The 13,702-nt window shown below is 43.7% G+C and overlaps 1 protein-coding gene across 2 annotated transcripts in view; it reads left to right on the top strand.

Moving 5' to 3' along the window:
- Positions 1-13,702, top strand: part of tmco6 (transmembrane and coiled-coil domains 6) — a 28,053-nt gene that overhangs the window by 9,213 nt on the left and 5,138 nt on the right. For both annotated transcript variants that reach the window (XM_061899929.1, XM_061899930.1), the window contains exons 3-8: positions 121-233; positions 305-488; positions 566-670; positions 734-825; positions 4,234-4,350; positions 4,451-4,565. In XM_061899929.1, coding sequence (XP_061755913.1) covers positions 121-233; positions 305-488; positions 566-670; positions 734-825; positions 4,234-4,350; positions 4,451-4,565 — 726 coding nt within the window. The remainder of the gene's footprint in view (positions 1-120; positions 234-304; positions 489-565; positions 671-733; positions 826-4,233; positions 4,351-4,450; positions 4,566-13,702) is intronic.

The raw sequence follows: 13,702 nt of genomic DNA, 5'->3' as shown, positions 1-13,702 counted from the left end.
GCCGTCAGCGAAGAAAAATCGATAAATTTGCCATTTTATAAGCAGCAGGGTTCAAAGTGTCGGAAAAAAATAGGGGTTTGTAGTCCGGAATTTACAGTAGTTTATGTTTCGTGTGTGCAGGATATTGTCGCTTTGTTCAACCAACTTCAACACAGTGGTCCTGAGAAGGAAGCCGTCCTCAAAACCTTGAGCCTATTTCTCCGTGACTCGTTGACTCAACTCACCTTCATCAAGTACGCCGCTGTCTTGTTATTATGATATGAAAGAAGGGGATGTTAAATATCTTCCTGTGCATTCTGTCTAGGCAAGAAAACAGTATCCACATGCTTGTTGGCTTCCTCACCGGCACCAACACTCGATGCCGCCTGCACTCTGTCCGCTGTCTCCACGAGCTGTCTCACTCCTCTCACCCTAGTGTGGCGTCGGCCTGTCTGCCCGCCACCCCTTACCTCCTCACCTATCTGTCTGGACAAAGCACCAGGTTCACCGTCAGTACCCATCTCCTCCTCCTGCACCCTGCCGTAGCATAGAAGCAATCATCTCCTTGTTTTGTGCGTTCACACAGGAGCTTTGTCTCTACACGCTCGGCAACTTGTGCCCGGACAGCGACCTCGTGAGGGACAAACTTCTGGCTCAGGGAATCATACCAGCGCTTGCCAACTGTATGGAGGTACGAGATTTAAAATAAACCCTGCATTAAAGGATGTAAAATGTACTATTGATGTGTGTTCAGAACCAGAAGCATAATTCGGTGGTAGTGGAAGCTGTGGGCTTCACTCTTTCTCAGCTTCTCCAAACCAAAGAAGCAGCAAGCAAAGTAATTCCGTAAGCACCTTTTACTTTTTTTCCCCCAGCCATGCAATGCTCATCCTTGTTAGGGCTGGAACCTATCCCAGTTGACTTTGGGTGAGACGCATTGACCTTTTATCAAGCAATAGACACATTAGGGTTGTACGGTATACCAGTACTACAGTGCAAAAATTCAGTATTCAAAAACATGAAGAAAAATACAAAAATGAGGGGTATTTTACTTAAACTAAGCAAAATTATCTGCCAATAGAACAAGAAAATTTGGCTTGTCAAGACTTTTCAAAACAAGTAAAATTAGCTAAACTCAATGAACCCAAAAATACCTTAAAATAAGTATATTCTCACTAATAACAAGTGCACTTTTCTTGGTAGAAAAAAAAATTAGACCTCTGTGCTCAATAGATTGAAAATATTCTTAAATAAGTAAATGCTAGTGCCATTATCTTGACATAATGATATGCGCTCGGCATCATGATATTTTTTTCATGCTTGAAATGAGAAATTATTACTTTAAAAAGTAGTTTTATACTGTGAGTGTTGATGACACAGCTTTGCAACAGTTGACATTCAAGTTTCAAGCATGTTTTACTCAATATAGGTCATAACATCTCAGCAACAAGCTGTAATATCTTACTGAGATCATTTAGGACTAAAACAAGTAAAACACTCTAACATAAAATCTGCTTAGTGAGAAGAATTATCTTCAGAAAATAAGCAAATATCACCCTTATTGGAGATATTTAATCTTACTTAGATTGCAGTTGTTGCAGTGTATTATAGTATCACGGTACTAATGGATGAAAAACGGTACTATACTCTGTTTGAAAAGTACTGGTTCGCCATATATTTTTTTTACAGGCATGACGGCGCTGCTTTAACGAGCATGTTTGGCAGTGCACAATCACGGCGTACTTACAAGCAGACAGTGTGATGACAGAAAAGGGAGAACGGATGCATTTTGACCAAACAATTAAAGATAAAGGTGAAGTTATAACACTGAAACGCCCTCAAGAAGACATGGCTAGCTAGTTACCGCCTAATACGCAATGGGCATTGTTTTAGCTTCTTCTAAATCACTAATTCTCGCCTCCATGGCGACAAATAAAGTGAGTTTCTTACAAGTATCATCCCTGCAGGACGAGGAATAGCTAAACATGCTTCACTACACACCGTAGGATACAATAGCTCACCGGCGTCACAATGTAAACAAAACCCATGGGTGGATCTACACCTGGCATCCACTGTAATGATACCAAGTACAAGAGCGTATCTAGTAGAGATGCGCGGGTAGGCAATTATATCATCCGCAACCGCATCACCAAAGTTGTCATCCAGCCGCCATGCACCCGAACCAACATTTTATCAGAAACGCAACCGCCCGCCACCCGCCCGCTGAAATACATCAGAGGTTGGCCACCTTTACCACTCACAAAGCTATTTTAACCCGTTCCAAGACAATTGGAGCCGCTAACGTTCTCGCGAATATCCAATTGGCGTTCATCCTGATGACAAGGATATGGGCGTGCTGTGAAGCCATTGCCTTTGACACCTTTAACAACATGTACACACCGATTATTAGTCTGTCAACAACATGTTGTGTGCAGCTTACGCAATCACACGCCCTGCGATGAGGTGGCGACTTGTCCAGGGTGTACCCCGCCTTCCGCCCGATTGTAGCTGAGATAGGCGCCAGCGACCCCAAAAGGGAATAAGTGGTAGAAATGGATGGACGTACAAGATTGAAAGGCATACTGGGTGACACAGAGTACACTGATTGTTGTGATATAAACAACTTTAACACTTACTAATATGCGCCACGCTGTGAAGCCACACCACACAAGATTGACAAACACATTTCGGGAGAACATCCTCACAGTAACACAGCATAAACGCAACACAACAAATATTTAGAATCCTTTGTATCCGTGACACTTCCTGAATATATATTACACCCCCGCGCCCCCAACCCCCCCCCCCCCCCCCACCTTATTGACGCACGGGGTGGGGGGGCGGGGTTTGCTGCTAGCGGGGTGTATAAAATAGTCAGGAATTCTCATGGATACAAAGGATTCTGGGTATTTGTTGTGTTGTGTTAGTTGGGAGGATGTCCTCCCGAAATGTGTTTGTCAATCTTGTTTGGTGTGGCTTCACAGCGTGGCGCATATTACTAAGAGTGTTAAAATTGTTTATATGACAACCGTTAGTGTACTCTGTGTCACCCAGTATGCCTTGCAGTCGTGTGCGTGTTGCCGCGGAAGCCACACACAACATGATACTGGACTGACAAGCAGGTCGTACATGCTGTAGAGGGCGACAAAGTCAATGACATCATAGCACACCCTAATACTTATTATCTGGGTGACTGCCGGCAGTCATTCTAGAGAATATTAGCGTCTCCTATTGTCTTTTTCGCTTTGTGACACGGTTCTTAAATGGCTCTTTGAATGGCAAAGGATACCAATCCCAGCACCATGTACATTGAATATTTCCGGATGGTTCAACCGCCACCCGCCCGTATCTAATTAAAATCAATTTTTTCGTCATGCCACCCGCCCGACCCGCGGTTTATCCGCGGACTCCGCGGATGAGACCGCAAACCGCGCATCTGTAGTTTCTAGCACTCCCAACAGGTGTAAAAGAAAGTGCATCTCTATCCTCCTTCCAAACCGCACTAAAAGAACACCTCCAGGCAACTTCAACCCTTGACTAACACCCTCCCCCCTCCTCATCCCACCTCCCTGGATTGTAAATAGTCAAATGTATATACTTGTTCTTATGCTTTCTGAACTCACTATGTTCACTGCTCGCTGTACATATCCTACCAAGTCACACCTACACTGTTTCAAGGTCCATTTCTCAGATGATGCAATTGTTGATGGCTGTAGTGCTGATATCAACCAAACCGAACCCTCCCACCCCCTCCACATCCCACTACCCGAATTTTAAGATGTAAATAATTCAATGTACATACTTTGATTATTAACTTGTGTGATGACTGCATTATGCTGATAGTATATATTTGTACCATGAATCGATTAACGTGGACCCCGACTTAAACAAGTTGAAAAACTTATTCAGGTGTTACCATTTAGTGGTCAATTATACGGAATATGTACTGTACTGTGCAATCTACTTATACAATTTTCAATCAATCAATCAATAGTCGATACTAAAATGATTACATCAATATTTTTTATCATCACAAAATCTTTTTTCTTTAAAAAAAAAAAAAGTTATATTGTATTCATAGACTCGGAAAATACGTCCCTGGACACATAAGAACTTTAATAATGACCAACGTATGATCCTGTATCTACTTGGTATTGGATCGATAAATAGTTAGGTCTGATTTTAAATTGCAAACACCGCAACCAAATCTTTCATTGTTAGAATTAGGATTTTATCTCTCTCACTGTTTTACAGGTGTGTTCTGGCCTCCAGTTTACCTACACAACTCTTAGCAGTTCTGACACCCGACCATCATTTTTCATTGGGCCCCGCCATCGAGTGTGCATGGTGCTTACACTACCTTACATGCAGGTAAGTGTCGTACAATCACTTCTATCCAATCTTCACTTGTAGTAATTGCTGCGCACACGCTGAACAACGTGACTCATACTTGTCTGCTTCTTTTACAAAGTTGTGAGGAAAACAAAGAACTGTTGGCTTGTGGAGCACTGTTGCAGTGCAGTACCTTGATCGTGTCGCTTGGCGGTGCTGCTGCTCAAGGAAACAAAGAGGATGGGCTCGAACTGGTGAGCTAATGCTATTGCGTAGACCAGGGGTGTCAAACTCAAATACAGAGTGGGCCAAAATTTCAAACTGAACAAAGCCGCGGGCCAAGGTTGAACAAATTAACCTTTTAATAGGGACCCAAACAAGTTTTGCATTAAATATTGAACAAGCGAGACTTATATAACTTTATACTGACATGCAAAATCGAGTTTCAAATAATACTAATAATTAAAAAATAGCAATGGCATATCAAATCAAATTTGAATAGAAATTGAATGCCTCTTTTCTATTTGTAGACTTTTCAGGTAAATATAAAAATAAACTTTTCCCACAGGCTAATAATACATTTTTATATTGTAGCGTCCAGGAAGAGGTAGTGCTGCAAGGGGTTCTGTGTATTTCCACCTGGACAACAATATTGGGAGCGTGCCTTAAAGGCACTGCCTTTAGCGTCCTCTACAACATGTCATCACACACACACATGCGAATGCCACGCATACTTGGTCAACAGCCATACAGGTCACACTGAGGGTGGCCATATAAACAACTTTAACATTGTTACAAATATGCGCCACACTGTGAACCCAAACCGTAACACAACATAAACACAACAGAACAAATGCCCAGAACCCCTTGCAGCACTAACTCTTCCAGAACACTACAATATACACCCCCCGCTACCACCAAACACCGCCCACCTTTTTTTTTATTTTTATTTTTTATTAGCCTGTAGAAAAAGTTAATGTTGATATTTACCTCGGAAGGCTGCAAATAGAAAAGAGGGATTATTTTTTTAAATTGCGTTTTATTTAATATACCACTGATGTTTTTTCGTTTGTTTTTGAAAGTTGATTTTGCACTATTACGTTATATAAGCTCTGCCTGTTCCATGGGAGGAAGCCGGAGTCCCTGGAGGGAACCCACGCAGTCACGGGGAGAATATGCAAACTTCACACAAAAAGATCCCGAGCCCGGGATTGAACCCAGGATTACGCAGGACCTTCGTGTTGTGAGGCAGATGCACTAACCCCTGGGCCACCGTGCTGCCCCATTTAAGCCTTGCTTGTTCAATATTCATTGCAAAACTTGTTTGGGTCCCTATTAAAAGGTTAATTTGTTCAACCTTGGCCCGCGGCTTGGTTCAGTTTTAAATTTTGGCCCACTCTGTATTTGAGTTTGACACCCCTGGCCTACAGTCTGGAACTATCCACTTTGCTATGGCATTTGTTAGCTTCTCTTGCTCTCCTTTATCTCTACTTCTCCCGCACGCTGGCTCCACTTTCTGCGTTGTTGAATGGTTTGCTCGCATCAACAGTGTGCTTTGCGTGAAGGTGATATTTTAGACTAGAAGTACTCCTGTGATAAGAAAATTCAGCTCGGCAGTGGCTACAAACCACTTTGCTTCCGTCAAATCCGCCGCCTGGAAGTACTTTATAATGAAAACGACCCTGTAAAAGTTCTGTTGTGTTACCCCTTCTTCTCCGTGCTTGTTTTGTTTTCTTCCGAGTTCTCTTTCCTTTTCCGCAGGAGCCAGCAATAGGCGTTAACAAAATAAAAGCATGTAAACAACATACGCAAATGTGCGATAAAAAAATTGTAGGCTTAATAGATTGATGAGTTAACTCGTAATTAACGCATTAACATGCCCAGACCTAGATAAACCATATTTTTGCTTTGTCAAAGAGGAATTATGCACAAAGACAAAAAAAAATTTAATTTCATGAAAGACCTAGTGGTTTGATTTTCAATCAATGTTATATTTGTAGCACTTTTCATACACAGGCATCACAAAGTGCCGTACACCACTTTAAAAGTGAAGAAAGGAACGCACATGCATGGTGAACTCACAGCAACGTTGACCATCACAATATACAACACTGGGGATTGACGACACAATTAAGGCATCCAATCGGGAGGATATACTTAAGTAATATAAAACAAAGAAAAATGGTTAAAAATGTACATAGAAATAATTAAAACATGCAATTGTAAGAATAATGGCACTAGAGTAACAATGCTAGTTGATGAAATAGAAAATAATAGCTTAAAAATTGGAACATAAGAAAAGTTCAAAAGCTCATGAAAAATATGTTCTTTTTTTAAACTTTTTTAAACTTTTTTGTTTATAATGTCAGCAGTATTCTCGGCCCTGAGGCTCCATGAAAGGCTGTTGGATAATTTCTTGTAATCAAGTGACTCTGCTTAGCAGTCATAGTGGCATTGGTGCATAAGTTAACTTCATTAGAATTAATGTATTATCTGTTCATTTGAAACCACCTTTTATTATTATTATTTGATGGATTGAAACGCACCTGGGGATAGGCCCCTCCCACCTCCAAAGACATGCACCTGGGGATAGGCCCCTCCCACCTCCAAAGACATGCACCTGGGTATAAGTTGATTGGCAACACTAAATGGTCCCTAGTGTGTGAATGTGAGTGTGAATGTTGTCTATCTGTGTTGGCCCTGCGATGAGGTGGCGACTTGTCTAGGGTGTTCCCTGCCTTCCGCCCGATTGTAGCTGAGATAGGCACCAGTGCCCCCCGCGACCCCAAGAGGGAATAAGCGGTAGAAAATGGATGGATGGATGGACTATCGACCAAGTCCTACAATTTTATAAGTTTTTTATGTCTTCGGACACCACATTTAATGCTTTTTAATGCCATTTAAGACCTTAATATTCCCAAAATCCATGTACCGTATTTTTCGGATTATAAATCGCAGTTTCTGTCATAGTTTGGCCGGGGGTGCGACATATAGTCCGGAGCGACTTGTGTGAAATTATTAACACATTACCGTAAAATATTAAATAATATATTTTATCTAATTCGCAGAAGAGACGAAGAAAATGTCAGCAATCGTCACACACACGTCAACCAATAAGAATTTGGCGGGGGAGGGTCATGGCAGAAGTGCATTGTGGGTCATGAGATGCTAACTACTATATGCTATATGCTACTGCCGCAGCTATTAAATGGATCGTTTCAACGTTGGCGGTAACTTAACAAAAACAGAATAATGGCACTAGAGTAACAATATTAGTTGATGAAATAGAAAATAGCTTAAAAATTGTAACATAAGAAACGTTCAAAAGCTCATGAAAAAGATGTTCTTTTTTTAAACTTTTTTTTCCTTTTTTGTTTATAATGTCAGCAGTCTTCTCGGCCCTGAGGCTCCATGAAAGGCTGTTGGATAATTTCTTGTAATCAAGTGACTCGGGAAATCATTTCACCCCTGCTTAGCAATCATAGTGGCATTGGTGCATAAGTTAACTTCATTAGAATTAATGGATTATCTGTTCATTTGAAACCACCTTTTAATATTATTATTTGATGGATTGACTATCGGCCAAGTCCTACAATTGTACACGTTTTTTATGTCTTCGGACATCACATTTATTGCTTTTTAATGCCATTTAAGACCTTAAAGGGGAACATAAACCAGACCTATGTAAGCGTCAATATATACCTTGATGGTGCAGAAAAAAGACCATCTATTTTTTTAACCGATTTCCGAACTCTAAATGGGTGAATTTTGGCGAATTAAACGCCTTTCTGTTTATCGCGCTGGAAGCGATGACGTCAGAATGTGACGTCGCCGAGGTAACACACCCACCATTTTCATTTTCAACACATTACAAACACCGAGTCTCAGCTCTGTCATTTTCCGTTTTTTTGACTATTTTTTGGAACCTTGGAGACATCATGCCTCGACGGTGTGTTGTCGGAGGGTGTAACAACACTAACAGGGAGGGATTCAAGTTGCACCACTGGCCTGAAGATGTGAAAGTGTCTGCCGCCAGACCCCCATTGAATGTGCCAGAGTGTCTCCATATTTGACCGGCGATGCTAAGGCAGACATGGCACAGAGATGTATGGATAACCTGCAAATGCATTTGCAACGATAGTCAACAAAATCACAAAGGTGAGTTTTGTTGATGTTGACTGCCAGCTAATCGATGCTAACATGCTACGCTAATCGATGCTAACATGCTATTTACCGGCGGTGCTAAAGCAGACATGGCACAGAGATATATGGATAACCTGCAGATGCATTTGCAACTATATTACGTTTCCTTCCACCCACATTTAATGCGAAAAAAACACTTACCAATCGAGGGATTTAAGTTGCTCCAGTGTCAAAAGATGCGAAAGTCCTGATCGTTTGGTCCGCACATTTTATAGGCGATGCTAACGCAGCTATTTCGGCCATGCTATGGCTATGAATAGCGTCAATAGCTATTCGCTCAATAGCTTCATTTTCTTCTTCAATATTTTCATACTCCAACCATCTGTTGAATCGCTTAAATCGCTGAAATCCGAGTTTGAATCAGAGCTAATGACACTATATCATGCTGTGGTATTCCCATTGTTTGTTTACATTGGCAGCACTATGTGACGTCACAGGGAAATGGCCAGTGTCTTCGCAGAGAGCCGAAAATAAGGCACTTTAAAGCTTTATTTAGGGATATTCCGAGACCGGTAAAATTTTGAAAAAAACTTCAAAAAATACAACAAGCCACTGGGAACTGATTTTTATTGTTTTTAACCCTTTTGAAATTGTGATAATTTTCCCCTTTAATATTCCCAAAATCCATGTACCGTATTTTTCGGATTATAAATCGCAGTTTCTGTCATAGTTTGGCCGGGGTTGCGACATATAGTCCGGAGCGACTTGTGTGAAATTATTAACACATTACCGTAAAATATTAAATAATAAATTTTATTTCATTCGCGGAAAAGACGAAGAAAATATCAGCAATCGTCACACACACGTCAACCAATAAGAATTTGGCGTGGGAGGGTCATGGCAGAAGTGCATTGTGGGTCATGAGATGCTATATGCTATATGCTACTGCCGTAGGTTTTAAATGGATCATTTCAACGTTGGCGGTAACTTATAAAAACTGAGAAGGGCTGAAGAAAAATGGCACCGAAAAGGAAATCATGTACTGCAGATTACAAGCTGGACGTAGTGAAATATGCAGCAGAAAACGACAAGAGGAAGCGGCGCATACCTTTGGAGTTGGCAGAGTTGTTTAGAAGTGACATCGAAGAAGATTATTTCATCAGATTTATGGATTAGGAGTTACAGATTGTTTGGTAAACGTATAGCATGTTCTGTATAGGCGGAAGTACAAAAACTTGGCTAATAAAGCAAAAGCTTGCACAAAGGCAGAAACTATGAACCTGAAACAAAACTCGATAACTGTGACATGAAAAAACCAAAACTTACGTGGCGTGGCAAGAAGCATAACTATGGACCGCCATGAGTAACAGAAGTAAAGTCGCCAGTCTGACTTCCTGGCAACTTTCGGTTTAAATAAGTGACATGATTAGTGAAAACAGGTCCGTACTCCAAATTTGACACAACTTTCGGTTTAAATAAGTGACATGATTAGTGAAAACAGGTCTGTACTCCAAATTTGACACAACTTTCGGTTTAAATAAGTGACATGATTAGTGAAAACAGGTCCGTACTCCAAATTTGACAAACAGCACATGGCCAAACAAAAACATGATAAACAGACGTGACAATGAAAAATAATGTTTTAATGTAGACACATAGAATCATCATACTGCTGTGATTATATGTATCAAGTGTTCATTCAAGGCTAAGGCAAAATATGTAGATCAGGGGCGCTCACACTTTTTCTGCAGGTGAGCTACTTTTCAATTGACCAAATCGAGGAGATCTACCTCATTCCTATTTATAATTTATATTTATTTATTTATGAAAGAGACATTTTTGTTAACAAGTTAATGGTGTTTAATGATAATACAAGCATGTTTAACACACATAGATTCCTTTCTTTCATGAAGACAAGAATATAAGTTGGTGTATTACCTGATTCTGATGACTTGCATTGATTGGAATTAGACAGTGGTGCTGATAACGTCCGCATTTTCAAATGGAGGAAAAAAAAAGTCCTCCTTTCTGTCCAATACCACATGAAAGTGGTTGGATTTGGCATCTCATTTGTCCAACTTGCATACTCGTTTTCTCTCTGACAGGAGACTCTGCCAGACGTTCCCAGCAGACCCTCACAATGCGTTTGGGCCTGCCAGGTCTGTCCGGCATCCTCCCCCACCATCGCAGCCAACTCACCACCAGGTGGTGATCGGTAGAAAGCTCCGCCCCTCTCTTCACCCGAGTGTCCAAAACATAAGGCCGCAAATCCGATGACTCTGGCAGAGTCTCCTGTCAGAGAGAGTTTCAATTCACACCTCCGGGAGAACTTTGAACATGTCACGAGGGAGGTGCGGGACATTGAGTCCGAGTGGACCATGTTCCGAACCTCTATTGTCGAGGCGGCTGATTGGAGCTGTGGCCGCAAGGTTGTTGGTGCCTGTCGTGGCGGTAATCCCAGAACCCGTTGGTGGACACCAGCAGTGAGGGATGCCGTCAAGCTGAAGAAGGAGTCCTATCGGGTTCTTTTGGCTCATAGGACTCCGGAGGCAGTGGACGGGTACCGACGGGCCAAGCGGTGTGCAGCTTTAGCGGTCGCGGAGGCAAAAACTCGGACATGGGAAGAGTTCGGGGAAGCCATGGAAAACGACTTCCGGACGGCTTCGAAGCGATTCTGGACCACCATACGGCGCCTCAGGAAGGGGAAGCAGTGCACTATCAACACCGTGTATGGTGCGGATGGTGTTCTGCTGACTTCGACTGCGGATGTTGTGGATCGGTGGAGGGAATACTTCGAAGACCTCCTCAATCCCACCAACACGTCTTTCTTTGAGGAAGCGGTGCCTGGGGAATCTGTAGTGGACTCTCCTATTTCTGGGGCTGAGGTCGCTGAGGTAGTTAAAAAGCTCCTCGGCGGCAAGGCCCCGGGGGTGGATGAGATCCGCCCGGAGTTCCTTAAGGCTCTGGATGCTGTAGGGCTGTCTTGGTTGACAAGACTCTGCAGCATCGCGTGGACATCGGGGGCGGTACCTCTGGATTGGCAGACCGGGGTGGTGGTCCCTCTCTTTAAGAAGGGGGACCGGAGGGTGTGTTCCAACTATCGTGGGATCACACTCCTCAGCCTTCCCGGTAAGGTTTATTCAGGTGTACTGGAGAGGAGGCTTCGCCGGATAGTCGAACCTCGGATTCAGGAGGAACAGTGTGGTTTTCGTCCTGGTCGTGGAACTGTGGACCAGCTCTATACTCTCGGCAGGGTTCTTGAGGGTGCATGGGAGTTTGCCCAACCAGTCTACATGTGCTTTGTGGACTTGGAGAAGGCATTCGACCGTGTCCCTCGGGAAGTCCTGTGGGGAGTGCTCAGAGAGTATGGGGTATCGGAATGTCTTATTGTGGCAGTCCGCTCCCTGTATGATCAGTGTCAGAGCTTGGTCCGCATTGCTGGCAGTAAGTCGGACACGTTTCCAGTGAAGGTTGGACTCCGCCAAGGCTGTCCTTTGTCACCGATTCTGTTCATAACTTTTATGGACAGAATTTCTAGGCGCAGCCAAGGCGTTGAGGGGTTCCGGTTTGGTGGCCACGGGATTAGGTCTCTGCTTTTTGCAGATGATGTAGTCCTGATGGCTTCATCTGGCCGGGATCTTCAGCTCTCACTGGATCGGTTCGCAGCCGAGTGTGAAGCGACCGGAATGAGAATCAGCACCTCCAAGTCCGAGTCCATGGTTCTCGCCCGGAAAAGGGTGGAGTGCCATCTCCGGGTTGGGGAGGAGACCCTGCCCCAAGTGGAGGAGTTCAAGTACCTAGGAGTCTTGTTCACGAGTGGGGGAAGAGTGGATCGTGAGATCGACAGGCGGATCGGTGCGGCGTCTTCAGTAATGCGGACGTTGTATCGATCCGTTGTGGTGAAGAAGGAGCTGAGCCGGAAGGCAAAGCTCTCAATTTACCGGTCGATCTACGTTCCCATCCTCACCTATGGTCATGAGCTTTGGGTCATGACCGAAAGGATAAGATCACGGGTACAAGCGGCCGAAATGAGTTTCCTCCGCCGGGTGGCGGGGCTCTCCCTTAGAGATAGGGTGAGAAGCTCTGCCATCCGGGAGGAGCTCAACGTAAAGCCGCTGCTCCTCCACATCGAGAGGAGCCAGATGAGGTGGTTCGGGCATCTGGTCAGGATGCCACCCGAACGCCTCCCTAGGGATGTGTTTAGGGCACGTCCAGCTGGTAGGAGGCCACGGGGAAGACCCAGGACACGTTGGGAAGACTATGTCTCCCGGCTGGCCTGGGAACGCCTCGGGATCCCCCGGGAAGAGCTAGACGAAGTGGCTGGAGATAGGGAAGTCTGGGCTTCCCTGCTTAGGCTGCTGCCCCCGCGACCCGACCTCGGATAAGCGGAAGATGATGGATGGATGGATGGATGGATGGCATACTCGTTTTTAAACACTTTGTTATGAGAGTAGCATATGTGTGTGGCCCTTTAATGTCTGGCAGCAGGTGAGTGACGTCAGTGAGTGTGCGGGTGGGCAAGCAAGTGAGAAAGCGGTCGCTGATGGCGGGGGAGAAATACATCGGCATCAAACTCCGTGGCTTGCTAGCTTGTGCACGCTAGCTTTCTGAGACTCTTATTTTGTTAGCACAGCCAGGATGAAACAGGTCTTTTATGGTGAAGACAGGAACTGTGCAGTCGGTCTTTAGAGTTTTGACAGTAGGTACGGAGTCTCTAGAAATAAAATGTGTTTCTCTGCGTCCGCCCTGTTAGTGATTTTTTTCTTAAATATGAGCTCGCAGCAGCCAGCGTCATCTCAAGATCCTCGGGTGCCGAGAATGTCAAACAACTGACGAAAGTGAAGTCTTGGTATGATTGATGATTGCTCATTTTTATGTCTATTTTTTAATGCCTGGCTTGAGATCGACTGACACACCCTCCGAGATCGACCAGTCGATCGCGATCGACATAATGCCCACCCCTGATGTAGATATATATCTTGTATCGTGATATGGCCTAAAAATATCAATATATTAATAAAAGGCCATATCGCCCAGCCCTACTTTTATGTTTCCCTCTTACTCACATGCTTTTTGTGTGCTCTGGCTATGAGGTTTTTTTTTTTTACCTTGGCGTCAGTCTGGACCCTCTCTCCAGTGGCCCAGGCTGAGGCTGAATTTTTCTTTTTTTTGCTCTTGAATGGGATTGTGCTGAAAATCTTATTAATAAATTATTTTCTGATTCTGATTCTGATTGAAACGGGTGGTC

The sequence above is a fragment of the Nerophis ophidion genome, linkage group LG05 (assembly GCF_033978795.1).
Source record: "Nerophis ophidion isolate RoL-2023_Sa linkage group LG05, RoL_Noph_v1.0, whole genome shotgun sequence".
Lineage (NCBI taxonomy): Eukaryota > Metazoa > Chordata > Actinopteri > Syngnathiformes > Syngnathidae > Nerophis > Nerophis ophidion.
Note: the sequence above shows the minus strand (reverse complement) of the source record. Positions and strands in the feature narration are given on the sequence as shown.